The following is a 16,825-nucleotide window of genomic DNA, read 5'->3' as shown; positions in this document are numbered from 1 at the left end:
AAACAACCATGCAAAAAAATAAGATCTGAATTGAGCATTTAGTCCTGCTGTGTGAACGTTGCCTTAGTCTAAAGTGAAGAAAATTGTGCGACTCTTGGGAGTTGAAAACATATGGATTGCATATTTATTTTCATCCCCCAGTTGTGTTTCCACAATTAAACGGTAACTATTTACAGTGTCTCTCTGTAAGTCCCAACAAACAGAGTGCATACAGGCTCTGTTTTTAGTATGAACAATGTTCTCAGATGTGAAACGCCATTCGGCACCTCCAGGGTAGAGCGCTGTGTGCTATCACAGCTGGGATCAGCGTTAACAAGTCTAATTAGCACATGGCAAAGACGGAACATTTACGAAGTTGTTTGTACCGCATTTGATGCTGTAAACATTTTTTAAGTAACTAGAGGAAGATCCTTACATGTCAGTAAACTTGACTCAAGACGTCGCAGTGCAGAGGAGAATATTGCTGTTATTAGCGGAGCCTCCTGTCAGGAAGTCTTTGACATGCTGTCACCTCCATGCAAATGGACTAGATTTCACCTCTGGGTGTCCAAATTGCATCACTTAGCTGCTAAATTGGTGCTTCGCCTTTCCTCTACTGGCTAAAAGCTCAAATAGTCTACCTTTGCCATGCAGGAGAGAAAGGGACAAAAAGGAATAAAGAAGACGTTTAATGAAGAGACGGAGCGGGGCAGCGCGGTTCAGCTCAGGGTTATTCTAAAACATCAACCAAAATTTGATCATTTTAGGCATTAATGTGCATATCTATACAGAAATTACCTTGCAGCACCAGTTTGTCCTTAATCACACTTTCAGATCAAGTTTAGTTCTATATCACATTTCAGCAACAGTCATGAAAACACCAGTCACCAATTATAAAACAATCAATAAGCATCATGTTTTGTCAAATGCTTTCATCAAAGTTATCAAGAAAACACCTAAAATGTGTTGATCAATATTCCAGCTGTTAATCAAAGGAGACAATAAAAACAAATGTGTTTTAGTCTAGATTTAAAGGAACTCCGTGTTTCGGCTGTTTTGCAGTTTTCTGGAAGTTTGTTCCAGATATGTGGTGCCTAGAAGCTGAGTGCTGCTTCTCCATGTTTGGTTCTGGTTCTGATGCAGAGCAGAACCAGGACCAGAAGACCTGAGAGGTCTGCAAGGTTGCTACCTTCCAGACTTTAATGTATTTTGGTGTAAAATACTAAGTATTTTAAATAAATAACTTGGCAACAGGGAGCCAGTGTAAGGACGTATGAATTAGTTTCTCTAAATTTTACTGGATCATTAGTCCTTTAATCCTAGAAACATTCTTCAGGTGATAGAAGGCTGATTTTATAACTCTCTTTATGAAGAGTCTCTGAAGGTTCGGACCCAGTTTTCAGGCCTGATCTGCAGTTTAAGCTGACTCTTGATCTTTTCTCTTTTGGTCCAAAGATAACAACTTCAGTTTTATTCTGTTCATGTGGACAAAGCTATTGTGCTTTCACACATTGATTTGTTCTTAGCATCTAGTTAAAGTTTGGTTTTGGAGTCACCTGGTGACAACATAATGTAGAGCTGTGTATCATCGGCGTAATCTTTCAAAAATCTCCTTTCAAAATCTTCTCTGTTTTCTTTAGTAATTTGGGTTTTATTTGTGGTTTTATTATTGTGGATGGAAACCAACAAAGAGGTGAATTAACACCACAGTTATGATTTTACACCAGTATGTTTCATAATTAAGCATCCAATCCAGTGTAGCTTGCTGGTGTTTTGTTTTAAGAGTGTGAGATTAATAATGTTCCACATTACTCTGATAGTGAAATTTTCCTCATACTGAGAGAACAAGTGAATCTTCTGTTCCGTTGTACAGCAGGGAAGCTCTAACCGCTCTGTTTTCTGTTTTTTATTTTCCACAGGCACTACTCGGCAGCCCAAGGAGGGAGAAGTCCCAGGCGTGGATTATAATTTTGTGACCATCGACCAGTTTATGGAATTGGAGAAAAGCGGCGCTTTGCTGGAGAGTGGAACATATGAAGGTGAGGATTCAGTAAAGACGGCGCGTGTGACTGCTGTAATTATTCTTTGTGGCATTTTTGGGTCTTTGCAGAAGGCGTGCTTCAAATAGGGTTGAAACAATTAATCAATTATTGAAATAATCATCAATTAATTTAGTTATTGATTAATCATTGACTGGTTTTAGCCATTTCAAAGCCAGGTTTGATGTAGGGCTGAAATTATTAATTGAATTAATTTGTCAACTAATTCAGTGATTGATTGATCATTAACTGATGTATACAGACTCTAAAAAGGGACAATTGATGAAAGACAAACTTACTGAGAGCACTAATTAAGACAAAACTGTATAAAATATATAAACATTTTGTATTTAAAATTAATCAAAAACATCTGTCTGAAAATATGTCCTACCAAAAACTCCTCATGTGGCATCGTTTCAGCTTCACCTGGTTTGAATTTTGGAAAAAATATCTTGGATTAAGCACCTTTTGCTACTAAATTATTAAATAGTCAACAGGTTAGCTTTACTTGGCGGCCAGTCAGTCAGAAAAGACTTTTCACACATTGATGTAAAGCTTCTCTGTTGTTGCATTATGTTTTTATTTACTTATTTATTTGCATTTTTTAATGCATTTCTGATATTGTATAAGCAGAATGTGCCTATTTCTCATTCGATTAATCATCAGAATAATCGATTAATCGATAACTAAAATAATCGTTAGCTTCACTATAACATGACGGGGGATTTATTCGTCCATTTCTTTCCTCCAGCTCTACATTCATTCATCCATCTTTTAGCTCTGTGGAGGAGAGAGAGTCATTAGTCATCAAGGACACTTAAAGGAATCTGTAAACACTGAGTAGTGGAGAAAAAAGCCCACACACGCACTTTCATGTTGCCTTTCTCATGGTCTGGACCTTGAGCTGCAGCAGCTCTTCAGTTTCTGAACCAAAACAAACACGTTCTCTGTCGGGTGGTCAGATAGGCTGGACACTCGGATTTTAAACTTAGCTCTAAATGCTTCCCTTGGTCCGCCTGACGACCTCCAACTCCAACAAACCCTGCCAGTACATAGATAACGCTCTTCTCCTCCCACATGACTCCAGTCTCAGTCTGCTGCTGCAAACTGGAGGATGGAAGAAAATGAAATTTCTGAAGCTCCGTTTAATGCCACTGCCAGGGGGGTTGTCAGATCCTTTTGGCGATGGAAGCTGTTTTCCACAGGGGGGAGAGAGAGGCTGAGATTTTTTCTGTGTAATTGATTTGCCATCATTCAGCGTTTTATGTGTTTTAATGATTTAATAGCCAATTAGATGAAGAATAAAGAGATAAAGGATCAAATTTGAAGGGAAGAGTACTTGGAATAATTTGTTACAGCAGCAAAGATTTGTTAAAAGGAACAATTTACAACAGGTCTACACAGATTCACAGCTCTTTGGTGGGAAGATGTTTTAGCATTCTGCTCACATCTCACTGATTTGTGTTTTTTCAGCTGGACAAAAACACCAAGGGTTTTTTTTCTAAAACATGTTCATTCCAGCTTTGGGGTCAAATAGTCCCTTAAACAGCTCACACATTCATACCTAGACATTTCCAAATTCTAGGCCTTTTTACTTCCATTTTAAACATTAAATAAAACTATTTTATTATCTTGTTCGTAAAGGAGGCATGATGCAAGACTCTTTTGCATGATTTTGTACTTCCATTTGCATCTCAACTGCTTCTAAAAACAGCCAAAGCATTTAAAAACATCCATCCATGTGTTTTGTTTTGGTTTCTTTTGGAGTGTGGGGGTGGGAGTTGTTGTTTTTTTGCCAATAAGTACAAATTGAAAACGATTACCTAGCAACCCTAGCATAACCAAGCTTGTCACCTAGCAACATTAACCAAGCTCCAGCATGTTTGGTCAGCAGGTTTTATCACTGCTGGAAAAGACAAGTGTTGTGTTGTTGACTTGTCATCCAGAAACTACTTGCTGCATTCTTCCTGGTTGTGCAGGAGGCTCCACTTCTGGTTTTCAAAGATGTGCGGTTGTATAATTGCGCATCTGTTTGCTGGCATTTTGTCTTGCGACTGTAAACATTGACTCAATGTTGAACTGACTAAAATCTCATTATCTGAAAAAGATTTTGCACAGAAAAATGTAATGAACATGTTTTATATCAAATAAGCAGACTCTGACCCATTACCTAGCAACCACAATAGAATTCTGCCTGTATCCTAGCAACCTAAGTGGAGCTCCAACACGTTTGGTCAGCTGGTTTCACCATTGTCTGCACTTTACAATGGCTGCTGGAAGAGCAAGTGTTTTGTTGTCGACTTCACATCCAGAAACCACTTACTGCATTTTTGTTAATTGTGCAGGAGGCTCCACTGCTGCTTTTCAAAGATGTACGATTGTGTAACGGCATATCTAATTGCAACCATGTGCGAGTGTAAATGTTGAGTTGGGAAGGCATGGCCAGCAGCAGCTTATTTGGATTTAAAGTGACAAGAGACCCTAAAGAAAGAAGCTCAAAATAGTAAGAAGTCAGCAAAATATAATTTCACTTTCTAAGAATGATTTTTTGCAAAATATCAAAGGAAAACAAAGTCAAAATAAATTTTTTAAATTGCTGTGGCCATAACAGTCTTTATCTGTGATTTGTGAGTAGATTGTAACCTGTCATAGATGGTAGGACGCTCAGCTAGTTTCCACATAATGACTGTGATTTTTTAATTATTTTTGTTAGTTCGTTTTTTTACCAGCTGTAAATTTGTTTCTTTTATATGGTTTTCAAAGTGTAGCCGCTTTCTTTCAGCCAGCTGAGCAGCAGTGTCTGGCATCAGGATAGAAAGTCAGAGTGACACTACAAATGTGTAAATTTGTATCCAGAAAAATATAAAACCGTGCTTCGCTCACAATGGGAGCAATAAAGACAATTCTTCGTTCTGAAATTGGTTGTTTTGCTCCGCTGACAAAGTGAAGCAAATGTTTGGTTTACATGCAGTTATAAATTGCCTGTAAGGGTGAAATGTTTATGTTACATGCTTAAGCTTAATGCCTCAGAATGTCTATTGCTCTGACTGTAATGCAGACCTGGAAACTCAGAAACCTGCTGGTACTTTATCTGCAGGTCTTCAAGTAATTTATTTTCTTCTGAATAAATATCAGTTTATTTAGAACTGAAATTCTTTGGGTTGAATAAATAGATTAAAGCAGGAACAAAATGATGTATAGCATCACTGAATAATGTTAATATTTGACGTTTTCTGGATTCTGCTTCACAAATCATAGAAGATGATGCTTCATTTAGAATAAAGTGGAAAATTTAGCTAGTTTAATACAAATTGTATCTTGACAACATTTGGTTGAGGTTGTTGGATTTAGAAATGTGTTTAATAAGCTTAATGTTTTACTGCTTTATTTATTTAAAAGCTAGTTTTAGTAGTATTTTCTTTTTTCAGTCTGTTATCAAATAATCTATTGATTAATCAATTAATTAGATTTAAAACATTGACACACTTAAGACTTTTTAAGTGAAAAATTAAATTTGCACACAATCAGGTTTCCTGATTTAACAATGTACCTAAACACACATCAAATCAGGGCTGCAACTGATGATTATTTTAGTTATCGATTAATCTATCTATGTATTATTTTGATGATTAATCGATTAATCAGATTTAAAAAATGGCAGATCCTGCAGATTTTTTACTTGAGACTTTTTACTCAATATCAAAAATACATTTAATAAATAATTCAGTTCCTTTTTTTTAAACAAAAATAAACATATTATTGCCTAAAATGCAGCAACATAGTATTCCTTTACTGAACATTTACATCAATATGAGCAAAGCTCAAATATTTCTGCTTCATTTTACATCAACACATTGTTCAGCTAATCTGTTTACTATGTTTTGGATTAAGTTATTTAAAATTTGATTATCAAAAGGTGCTTAATAGATTTTTCCAAGAATTCAAACCAGGTGGAGCTAAAACTATGAGGCCAAACGAGGAGTTACGTTTTGCTGTTTTCTTCAGTTTTTTTTTTATCTTAAATGCAAAATGTAAGTATTTCTTTTTACAGTTTTGGTTTAATTGCTGCTCTCACTAAGGTTTTATTTCAGCAAATGGTATTTTCTTTTAGCCTGTATACTCCAGTTAATGATTAATCAATTAGTAGATCAGTTGACAATTATTTGAATAATCGATTCATCACGATTAATCATTAATCATTTGGAATGGACAAAGCAGGCTAAAATTGGGTTTCTAGAAGGAAATTTAATGTGACATCTTTGCCTATGTTGTATTTAAATTTGTTTCCAGAACCGTAGCTACGAGGCGTGTGTGTTATGCAAGTTAGCTTTCTTTCTTGTCAGAGGCAAATATTAATCTCGTCAGGTTTCAGGATTTATATGGGGCTGTTAATCCCAACAGTCCCAATAATCTCTTCCCAGCTCCTCTGTGGAGGCCTTGTGTCTTCCAAAGTCGATGGTTTTTTCCACCGCAGTGGGAGACACGAGCTAATTTTTTTCCTTTTAAGTCTCTCTTGCTTCTCCTGGTGTTTTCCTGCAGTCGGTGTTAGCGGTGTCGCTAATGCTTCAGCGCAGTGCATTAAAATAATCCCTGTGGATTTTCACACGTCGTCTTCTCATGTAAGATCTTTCTACCAGGAGCGCCGTGGTGCGGCTGAGCAGATAAGCTTTCTTAAAAGCAAACCTTCCATGAACTACTACAGGACAAGTCTGTGGCTGGAGCTGATTTTTGCACACTCTTGGATTTTATATATAGCATTTGATCTTTTAAGGAAAAATGTGTATTACAGCTCTGTTGTCTTAAAAAATGTCATTTAAAATCAATTCCAGTTGATAGAATATACCTAACCCTAGCTATATCTATCTTTTGAATTGAAAGGTTTATAAAGTTGTCTCTGTTGTTCAACATTTTAGACATTGCCTCCTGTAGTAAACTTCAAAAATAATTTTTGTTCAGTTTTTTACTCACTTGTTGGCTCACCTGGTAAAGACAAAAATTTTTTTGCTCAATTTTACATTAAAGATGGCTAATTTAGTTTTTCTCAACTCTATTTCAGTAATCCTCATACCAAAATAAAACTAACATTTGGGAGACTCCATCAGAAGTATCACAGCAGCTGTTATAGTTTAAGAGAAAATGAGGATGTAACATAAAATAATCTGGATTTTGGTATATAAGCCTTCTAGAAATATGTAAATAAAAAGAAACCATAGCTCCACCTGTGGGAATTACTTTTGCAAAGATTGATGTAAAACTAAAGCTAATTTATTTCATTTAATAAAAAAATTTAAAAAAAAACAACAAAACATGGGTTTTCACATACTAAACTACATCAACTTATTTTTACATGTCTACATTTTTTTTTTAAATATCCACACTTATTTATTTTTATCTTATTGTTTGAGTAACTTTTGTAATTCCAGTGTAAAAAAGAAGAATTACTACAAATATAGGCACATTTTACTGAAAAAATAAAATAAAACCATCAAAATATATACCCCTATTTTTTGGCACTGCCAGAGCTCCATACAATGTCTCTTTTGATTAAGGTTCCTGATCACTGACATCTGTTCTGAAGCCCTTCAGGATAAACTCAAATACTTATCAGCTTCTAGCCAATAGCCTGACGTTTCCATGGATACCAGCTATGTCTCTGTTTAACACTTAAAGGTAAAGGGTGTATGGAAAAAGTTTTTAAAAAATAGCAAAGAACCATTTATTTAAACTTTTTTTCCTCATTAAAACGTGGCATCCATACTGGCAGAAATGTGTTGCATCCAAATTTTCATTTGCAAGGACATTTAAGGCTTGAAGAAACATTTACACTATTAGTTTACATAAGATTTAAGGCATCCTTATTTACAAAAGTAAATATGTTTTTATAGCATTCATATTGGAAATGTTCATAATTACAAAAGTAAAGAAATTTGTGGAATCTATAGTTACAAAAAGTAATATTTTCAGCATCCATGTACACAGAATTAGCAACATTTCTAGCATTCATATTTACAAAAATAACTGAATTTATTTGCATTAATATTTAAAGAAGTAATGAAAAGAGTAGTCGTATTTGTAGCATCAAGTAAATACTTTTGTAGCATCCATTCATGCTAACAGAAATAATGTGTAGCAACTCACAATAGATGTAAAATGTGCAATAAAATGCATCTAAAAATATAGAAATGATCCTTAACACTTAGAATTAACATAATTTAAAATAGTTCAAAACTATCATTTTCTGATCAGAATTAAAGCAAGTTGTTGAAATTGGTGATAACAAATTTAGTTGTTTTTTTAAATTTAGCATTAAATGTGTAGTTAGATTGTTTTCCTCCAAGTTGTTTTTGACTGAATCATGTTAAGACTTTTAATACAACTTTTGGCACAAATTTATAGCAACAATTGTCGAGGTCGCTGTATTCCACCACTAGGAAATAACCAAACAGCACGTCTTGGTTTGAAGAAGAAATAAAAAGATAGTTTTTAAGGTTTTCACAGCGGCGGATGGAGGCTTTCAGAGCAGCTGCCAAAACTCAAATCGAATCATAATAATCAGAGAGAACACAGAAGAAAATGAAGAGAAAAACGTTTATTATTGAGTCCAAGATTTCCTCAAATTTAGCAAAATTAAATTCGAACATGTCTGGAAAGTGATTGATGTGGAGAGCAGAACATGAGCCGTGGGCACGTCTAAATATCTGAGTTTGCAAATCTTGGGTTTTTGATTAGCTTTTTATTTCCTATTATATTGTTTTTGTAGGTTTTGACATTAAATATGACATTAAGCGGCAAATTATAGTTATCAGAAATGTGCCACCAACTATATGCTAGTTTTTTCTGAGTGATTCTTAAACTAATTTGTGTGAATTGTGTGAACTGAATTCAAACAGAAGTAATCTAAAATTAATGTGAAGATTAATACAGTTTTAGTGACATCTAGAATGCCTTTATTGCAATACATGAGCTCAATATTTAAAATTAATATCTACTAAATTGTGCTTAGTGATTTAAGTGTGAGATTTTTGAAAGTTTTATCTTTTTTAAAAAAAACATCAATCAAAGAATAATAAGTATTTTTTGGTCGTGGTTATTTAATTTCCACCAAAGTTGTTTACTAAACTCTGATTAATAGAACAAAGTCAAAATTTTGTGAAAATAAACTTGTACAAGAGTAAAGTCATAACAATATGAGAATAAAGCTGTAGTAATATTAAAATAAAGTTGTACAAGAGTAAAGTCATAATAATATGAGAATAAAGTCAAAATAATACTAGAATAAAATCGTAGTGTTACAAGAACTTCAAAATGTTACAAAAAATTTACTTGTTCGAGAATAAAGTCATAATATTTTGAGAAAAAGTCATATTACCAGAATACATTTGTAATGTTATGACTTTATTCTTATAATATTTCGACTTTATGCTTGTAATTTTTTGACTTCTCATAATATTGCTCTTATTTTCTTAGCGAAGCCTTAATACTCCAACATAAATCTCTAGTAAATCTCCTTATTTAAAAGATAAAGATTAGCTCTGCCTTCAAAAACTATTGAAAACTAAAACCCAGATTGATCAGCGCCTGCAGGAAAATCGGTTTAATCACCAGAATCTGAATTTCTCTCTGCTTTTCCCAGAAAACTTCTACGGCACCCCGAAGCCTCCAGCTGAGCCCAGCGCTCTGCTGCTAAATGTAACAGACCAGCTGCTGCCGGGCGCCAGACCCAGCTCCGAGGGCAAGAGGAAGCGGAACAAGTCCGTCAGCAACATGGAGAGAGCCAGCGTCGAGCCCCCCAAAGAGGAGGAGGAGGAGGAGGAGAAGCCCGTCGTCAACGGCAACGGCGTCGCCGTCACCCCAGGTTAGAGCCCGACAACGTCCACAGAGGCTGAGGTCGACTCGGCTTTGTCACGTCGGTCCGGATTCGCGGCTCAAAGTCGTAGCAACGGCTTCCTCGAAGGCGGTTGCTTAGCAACAGGAGCGGCAACAGACATCCTTCAATCGAGTCTCTTTAAAGGAGGAAAAAATAAACTGTTGGTGGCGATTTAACTCGTCAATGCCGATATACTTCACATAATGACATGGATTTACCTCCAAAGTAATTACATCTGCAGCAAAACATGAAAATTGGAGAAGATATTAGAACCAGTTGCCAGAGGGCAAACACACGCACTGCTGCAGGCTGGTGCAAATCAGCTTATATCGCTGATGTCATAAGTATATACTTATTTAGCACAAAACAAACTCAAATGAATCTTTTTAGAAAATAAGAAACTGATCCATCTCTTAATGAAATCGTTTAGCTTCACTTAGAGCCGGATGGTGAATCAAATATTTTCGTTTTGGAAGATTTAATATTTGGAAATCTGGGCTGTTGTGTTTTATGTCAGTGTCTAGGGCAGCCATCTTGTGTACCAATTTTTATTTTTTAATTACAAGAAAAAACTCATTATATTAGGAGAATAAAGTCGTAATTGGACAAGAAGTCCAACACAAAATATAACAAAAAATAAAACGAGAAATGTTGAGCATCTTGTGAAGTTATACTTTGGTACAAATAAAAGAAAAACGTAATCTGCATTAAATTACTAACATTAGCAGGACTTTAAAACAAAAATCAAGATTTACATGGACTGATGTAGAAGGGACACTTGAAATAAGACACTTTTTGAAAAATATTTTCTGTCAATTGTAATTTCTATTTTAGAAAGAAAATGATGCAAGTTGGCCAGTAAGTATCTGGCAGGTGTTGTGGTTCTTAGAAAACAGGAAAAGCAGCTACAGAAAAATTATTTTTCATCTTTTAGGAGACCTATAATGAAAAATTCACAAATTCACTTTTTTATTCTTCCATTTAAGTTTCTGCTACTTTTAAAAACAGCCTAAGCGCTGAAGAAGGATCAACCAGCAGGTTTTTGGCAACAAGTTGCTGCTTTTTGGTGTCGCATTCCACAGGCACTGTGCCGTTACCTAGCAACCCCAGCCAAGCCTGGCCCCGTTACCTAGCAACCCAATTTCCACCACATCTGGTCAGCTGGTTTTACTGCTGCTGGAGAAGACAAGTGTTTTGTCACTTGTTGACTTTCCATCCAGAAACCACTTGCTGCATTCTTGTTGGTTGTGCAGGAGGCTCCACTTCTGCTTTTCAAACATAAGCGCATTGAATAAATGCGCTTATGTTTGAAGCCATTTTCACATGCGACTAATAAATATTGAGTAAATGTTGAACTGAACAAAAATCTCATTATCTAAGAAAGATTTTGGACAGAAAAATGTGATGAACATGTCTTATATCACACATAGGTGTGACGTAACCTGCAGAAAGAAGCATAATAGGTCACATTTAATGTGATGCACCCTCGGCTTTTTATTAGCTGTTCAAACTTATCTGAAATCACACAGTGACTATTACACAGAACAGGATGTTCTGGCTGTTATCATGATAAACACTGACTTTAATGGGAGCAGACCTTGAAAGACTCGCTGTTGATTCTCGAGGTTACATCAGCAGATGATACCTGATAGGTTCCCTTGATAGAGACGCACAAACAATTAAACCTTGGCTTATCAGAGCTTTGAGCAACGAAGACGCTCAGACACTCTCTAACACAGAAAGCCTCCGAGTGCATCCCTGGATCACATGAACGGAGGATCATAAAAGGAGGCATTATGAGTTATTAGTTTTCTTATTTTTAGTCTTAAGCCACTCTGTGGTCCTGTGACTTTCTACGGAGGGTTTTATAACCTGAGGAGTCCACAGCTGCACAGAGGCAGCACACAAAAATCAGAAGTTCAGGAAGATCAACTGGTGAATTCAATGTTCTGGAGAAAGATTTTCATATTCCCAAAGTGGTTTTTTAGAGAGAGGACGCCTGGTCAAAGGATGAGATTTTGGATTTCTTATCATAATGAACTCAAACAAGGTAAGCTGTTGAATATTTAGATTATGTCTATAGATAAATAAATTTCTTCATTCTGATCCCTAAACTCAAACCTATGAAACTATATTTCCCTTTTCCAAAAATGTTAGCTGTTTTAGTCTTAAATCTAAATGTTTAAAAAATAGCTTAAATTGGTTTAAAATAAGTAGCTAGTGTTTATAGAGGTTTTATCATCAATCGTGATGTTTTTTAGCTGTTATTGGAGGGATTTTACTACTTTTATTAGGCCAAAACAACAAATTATATAAATAGAGAACAGTTTCTGCATAAAATCACTGAAGTTAGTTATGTGACTGTGTGACTGGCTGATTGTTTGGAGATTTCTTCCAAATTTTATCACCAAAACTGTTTATGCTGCATCAAACAACAACTGTCAAAAAAGAAGAGAGCATGAACTAGTTGTTATTGTGAAAATGAGACTTTAATATTACCAGAATGAAGTCCTGATATTAGGAGAATTAAGTAATAGCTCTATAAAAACAATTACACAAAGAATTTCAAAAAATAAAATGAGGAAAGTGAAGTTAAAACATATTGCCTAGCCCTAAATTTGGGCTGGAAAACTGATTTGTCAGGATGAAAATGACTTACATATTGTGGAAACTTTCTGAAGCCTCAAGGAAAAGTCACAAAATGCAGCTATGAAGTCAATTTAGCCTTGAATGATATGTTGCTGAAACGATTAACCAGATTAATCGTGATGAATCGATTATTGAAATAATCATTAACTAATTTAGCAATCAATTAATCAATAACTGGAGCTGACAGACTCTAAAAAAACATTAATTTGCCGAAAGAAAAACATACTGCGAAAACTGTACAAAAAAAATATACATTTTGCAATTAATATGAATAAAAACCTTGTATGTTCTACTTAAAACTCCACATATGGCATAGATTTACCTGTTTTGAATTATGGAAGAAAAATATCTTGTCACCTTTTGCTATCAAATTATTGATTTGTTAATCCAAAAATAGCCAACAGATTAGCTCTACCAAGACTGAACTTTAAACCTGTTGATGTCAAACATTCACTAAAGAAATGCTATGTTGTTGCATTAAAATCTTAATTTTTTGAATTTATAAAAGGAATTGAATTGTATGCGTCTTTTAGTGCATTTCTAGTACTGTATGAAAAGAAATTTGCAGAATATGCCAATTCTTTATCCGATTAATTGATTAATCATACAAATAACCAATTAATCGATAACTAAAATAATTGTTAATTGCAGCCTTCTGTTTAAGCTGCAAAAAATTACTACTACTCTAGAGAAAACTAGTTGGATTTGAGTAGAAAATTGGATTATCAGGATGAAAATGACTTACAAACTTTTGAAACTTTATGGAATCTCAAGGAAACCTTAAATATGCAGCTATGATGTAAATTTGGTCTAAATGTTGTAGGGCTGAAACAATTAATCAGTTTCACCTGGTTTAAATTCTAGAAAATAAAATTTTGCATTAAACACCTTTTGCTATCAATTATTAATCAGTTAATCCAAAAGAAACAGAATCAACAGATTGGCTCTACAATGACTTCACTAAAGAAATGCTCTGTTGTTGTACACTAGGCAGTGAAAGTTTTCTTTTATTATGTGAATTGCTTATTTTGAATCTTTTAATGTATTTCTAATATTGTATAAAAAGAGAAGTGAAAAATCTACAGAATGTGCCAATGGATCGATTAATCATCAGAATAACCGATTAATCGATAACTAAAATAATCATTATTTTTTTCAGCTGATTTTGTTTTTCACTGATTTACAGAAAACTAGTTGGATTTTGAGTTGAGATTCAAATTTGTCGGGTTGAAAATGACTTACAAACTGTGCAAACTTTCTGTTACCTCAAGAAAAATTTACAATATTGAGTTATGATGTAAATTTTACTCTTAATGTTGGAGGGCTAAAACAATCAGTTTCATCTGGTTTAGATTCTGGAAAAAAAACCCACTTGCATTAAGCACCTTTTGCTATCAACTATTAATCAGTTAATCAAAAAAAGAATCAACAGATTGGCTCTACAATTAGCTTTAAACGTTTACTAAAGAAATGCTATGTTTCATTTTTGGCAATAAAATATTTCTTTTCTTATTTAAAAAAGAATCAAATTGCTAATTTGAATCTTCTAAAGTATTTATAATATTGTATAAAAAGACAAGTGAGAAATCTGCAGAATGTGTCAATATTTTTTATCCAATGGATTGATTAATCGTCAGAATATCCGATTAATCGATAACTAAAATAATCATTTTTTGTTGGTGCGAAAAAATTTCCACTGATCTACTTGAAATTAGTTGAGTTTGAGTTGAAAATCAAATTTGTCAGGTTGGAAATGACTTATAAACTGTGGAAACTTTCTGTAATCTCAAGGAAGACTTAAGATATGCGGCTATGATGTAAATTTTGCTCTAAATGATGCCGATGACTCTGAAAGCAGGGAGATAAATGAATGCAGGAGAACAGGAAATATTTTTGACTGAAGCTGAGTATCTTCAGCCTCTGGGCATGTTGAATGTGAAGCTTTCCTGCTGCTGCTCTCAGCTCAATAGCAGCCGTGTGTGTCTGTAGATGGACAGTGTGGTCAGACCAGCACAGCTGAAGGGGAATCAATAGAGCACAGCGGTCTCTGTGATCTGAGCAGTTCACTAACTCTCACTTTCCCTCCCATAGATTATCTCTCAATCCCTTTGCTTTCATTTGTTCCCCTCACTCCGCTCTCCTCCTCCAGATCTCCTCTGGGAAAGAGACACTTGCCATCTCTTCCCATTTTTCTTTCTGTGACACTTTCACACAGCACCACAACTCAAAGTAGAGCATCTCTGCCTACTTCTGACTCAATCTTTACTGTCTCCTCTCCTTTATTCATCTTTCTGTCTCGTTAACCTCCCTGCCTTTCCCCTGAGTCACTGCCTCCTATCCTTTTCCAATCCTTCGTTCCTATATTTATGCCTCAATCCGTCACTTCTCCGGGGTTTTTTTGCCTTTCCTGTCTTGTCTTTCACTCTCCTCTCCTCACCTCTTGTCCTTTCTGTCTGAGAATGTCGAACCTGACTCATCCTTACCTTGTTGTCAACTCAGAGTCGAGCGAGCACGAAGACAAGAGCACAGACGCTTCAGGGGACGTTGGACCTCAGAGTAACCCGGCAGAGGCCCCTGCAGAGGTACCCCAGGAGGACGGCCAGTCCCCGAAGACGGTGGTCCCCAAACCAGAGGAGAACGACGAGCTAGGACCGCTGCCTGACAACTGGGAGATGGCTTACACCGAGAAAGGAGAAGTCTACTTCATCGAGTGAGTAGAAATGAATCAGACACATGTGGAGAAATTGCTCAAACACTGTTCTTAATGCACAAATAAACTGACAAAAATGCACTATAGTGAACGTAAAAACATTTTTACTTGAGTGAAGGTAAGTTCTTGCTTTTAGAAAATTACTTATTGTGCAAAGTTCACATTTTGAACCATTTTGTACTTCATTTTACCCACTTTTGTACTTCCATTTGGATCTTAACTGCTTCTAAAAACAGGCCAAGTGGTTACAAAATACAGCCAGGCATTTTCTGGCAACAAGTTCACGTTTTTTGGTGTCTAGAAAATGAGCTGTTTCAAAAACCCATGTAATTTAAACTCACAAATAAGCAGATTCCGCCCCGTTACATAGCAACCCCAGTGGAATTCTGCCAGTTACCTAGCAACCGAAGAAGAGTTCCAGCATGTTTGCTTGGATTTAAAGCGACAAAACCCCTTAAGAAATAGTAACACTATAAAAAACTTGTTCAATATTTACCTTATCTGCTGCATGTTTTTCTGTGCTTTCTAAAAAATTAGAGACTCATCTGTGAATTTTATTTAATGAGATGCTACCAATGCACTGAATGAAAGCTTTACTGAGAGATTTACCCACTACATAATGATTAATACTTTTTAAATTTTACCTCCAAGTCTATCGATGAAGGTTATGAACAAAGAGGCAAAACAAAATGTTGCCAAAAAGGATTTTTTTTAAATAGAAAATTTTATCCAACTCACTAAATTTACTGAAATTTAAGAGTGGATTTTTCCTTTTATTTTCTCAATTGAAAATTATGCTGCAGTTATTCAGAATTTATTTATTTTAAAAAATTTTCACATTTTTACCAGAAGTTTGGATAAACTCTGACCAACTTTGACATAATAAAGTGACAAATTGTAACCATTTGTCTTATTTTTAGAATGTATTTTCCACCAAATACAGTTTTTGTAGTCTCTGTAAGTCAAAAATAGTCTTTCCACTTGGGTTTTTTTTCCTGCCTAATCTCTTAATGATCCAATGTTTACCTTTTTATGGCATGTTACACTCTACTCTCGCTAAAATGCTTGCCCTGAGACAAAAGAAATGGATGCATGGTGCTTTAATAAGGATTTAAAAGTCCCCAGAAATCCAGTCTTCCTCTGAACTATGCTGTAAAAAGCTCATTGCAGTTGTTAGCGCTTTACAGCTGCAGTAAAACTGTAGGTGAGTCTTTATTCCGCAAGAATAATGGAGTTGCTGTGTGCTTTTGAATGGTTGTGCAGGGAATTCAACGTGTATTTAGAGACTGGTTCTTATGCACGCACTAATAAAGTTCAAGCAGACATAATTTTTGTAAGTTTTGCTACATGACTGAGTTATTTCTTGATTGGATTCTTCAAACTAGCTCGAAAAGTGTGTTCAGCAGCCATACATGATGACTTCTTGTCTTCATTTACAGCAGCAGCAAACTTTTAATCCCCCCCACTGGAGATGACTTATTGTGGCCCCCATCCACCGAGGACATTACCCAATTAATTTGCTTTGCCCCCCTGAAGTTGTAGCTTGCTAATCGCCGTTGCCAAGACGTTGCTTATCTGCGA

At 35.3% G+C, this 16,825-nt stretch overlaps 1 protein-coding gene across 8 annotated transcripts in view; it reads left to right on the top strand.

Moving 5' to 3' along the window:
• Window positions 1-16,825, top strand: part of magi2a (membrane associated guanylate kinase, WW and PDZ domain containing 2a) — a 250,094-nt gene that overhangs the window by 153,377 nt on the left and 79,892 nt on the right. For 7 of the 8 annotated variants that reach the window (XM_028043325.1, XM_028043328.1, XM_028043327.1 and 4 more), the window contains exons 3-5: window positions 1,899-2,018; window positions 9,652-9,873; window positions 15,034-15,244. In XM_028043325.1, coding sequence (XP_027899126.1) covers window positions 1,899-2,018; window positions 9,652-9,873; window positions 15,034-15,244 — 553 coding nt within the window. Of the gene's footprint in view, window positions 1-1,898; window positions 2,019-9,651; window positions 9,874-11,699; window positions 11,936-15,033; window positions 15,245-16,825 lie in introns of those variants that run through there. The other variant, XM_028043331.1, reaches the window with a different exon arrangement.

This window comes from Xiphophorus couchianus, chromosome 17, assembly GCF_001444195.1.
Source record: "Xiphophorus couchianus chromosome 17, X_couchianus-1.0, whole genome shotgun sequence".
Classification (NCBI taxonomy): Eukaryota; Metazoa; Chordata; class Actinopteri; order Cyprinodontiformes; family Poeciliidae; genus Xiphophorus; species Xiphophorus couchianus.
The sequence above is the reverse complement of the archived record's forward strand: the minus strand, read 5'-3'. Positions and strand labels throughout refer to the sequence as shown.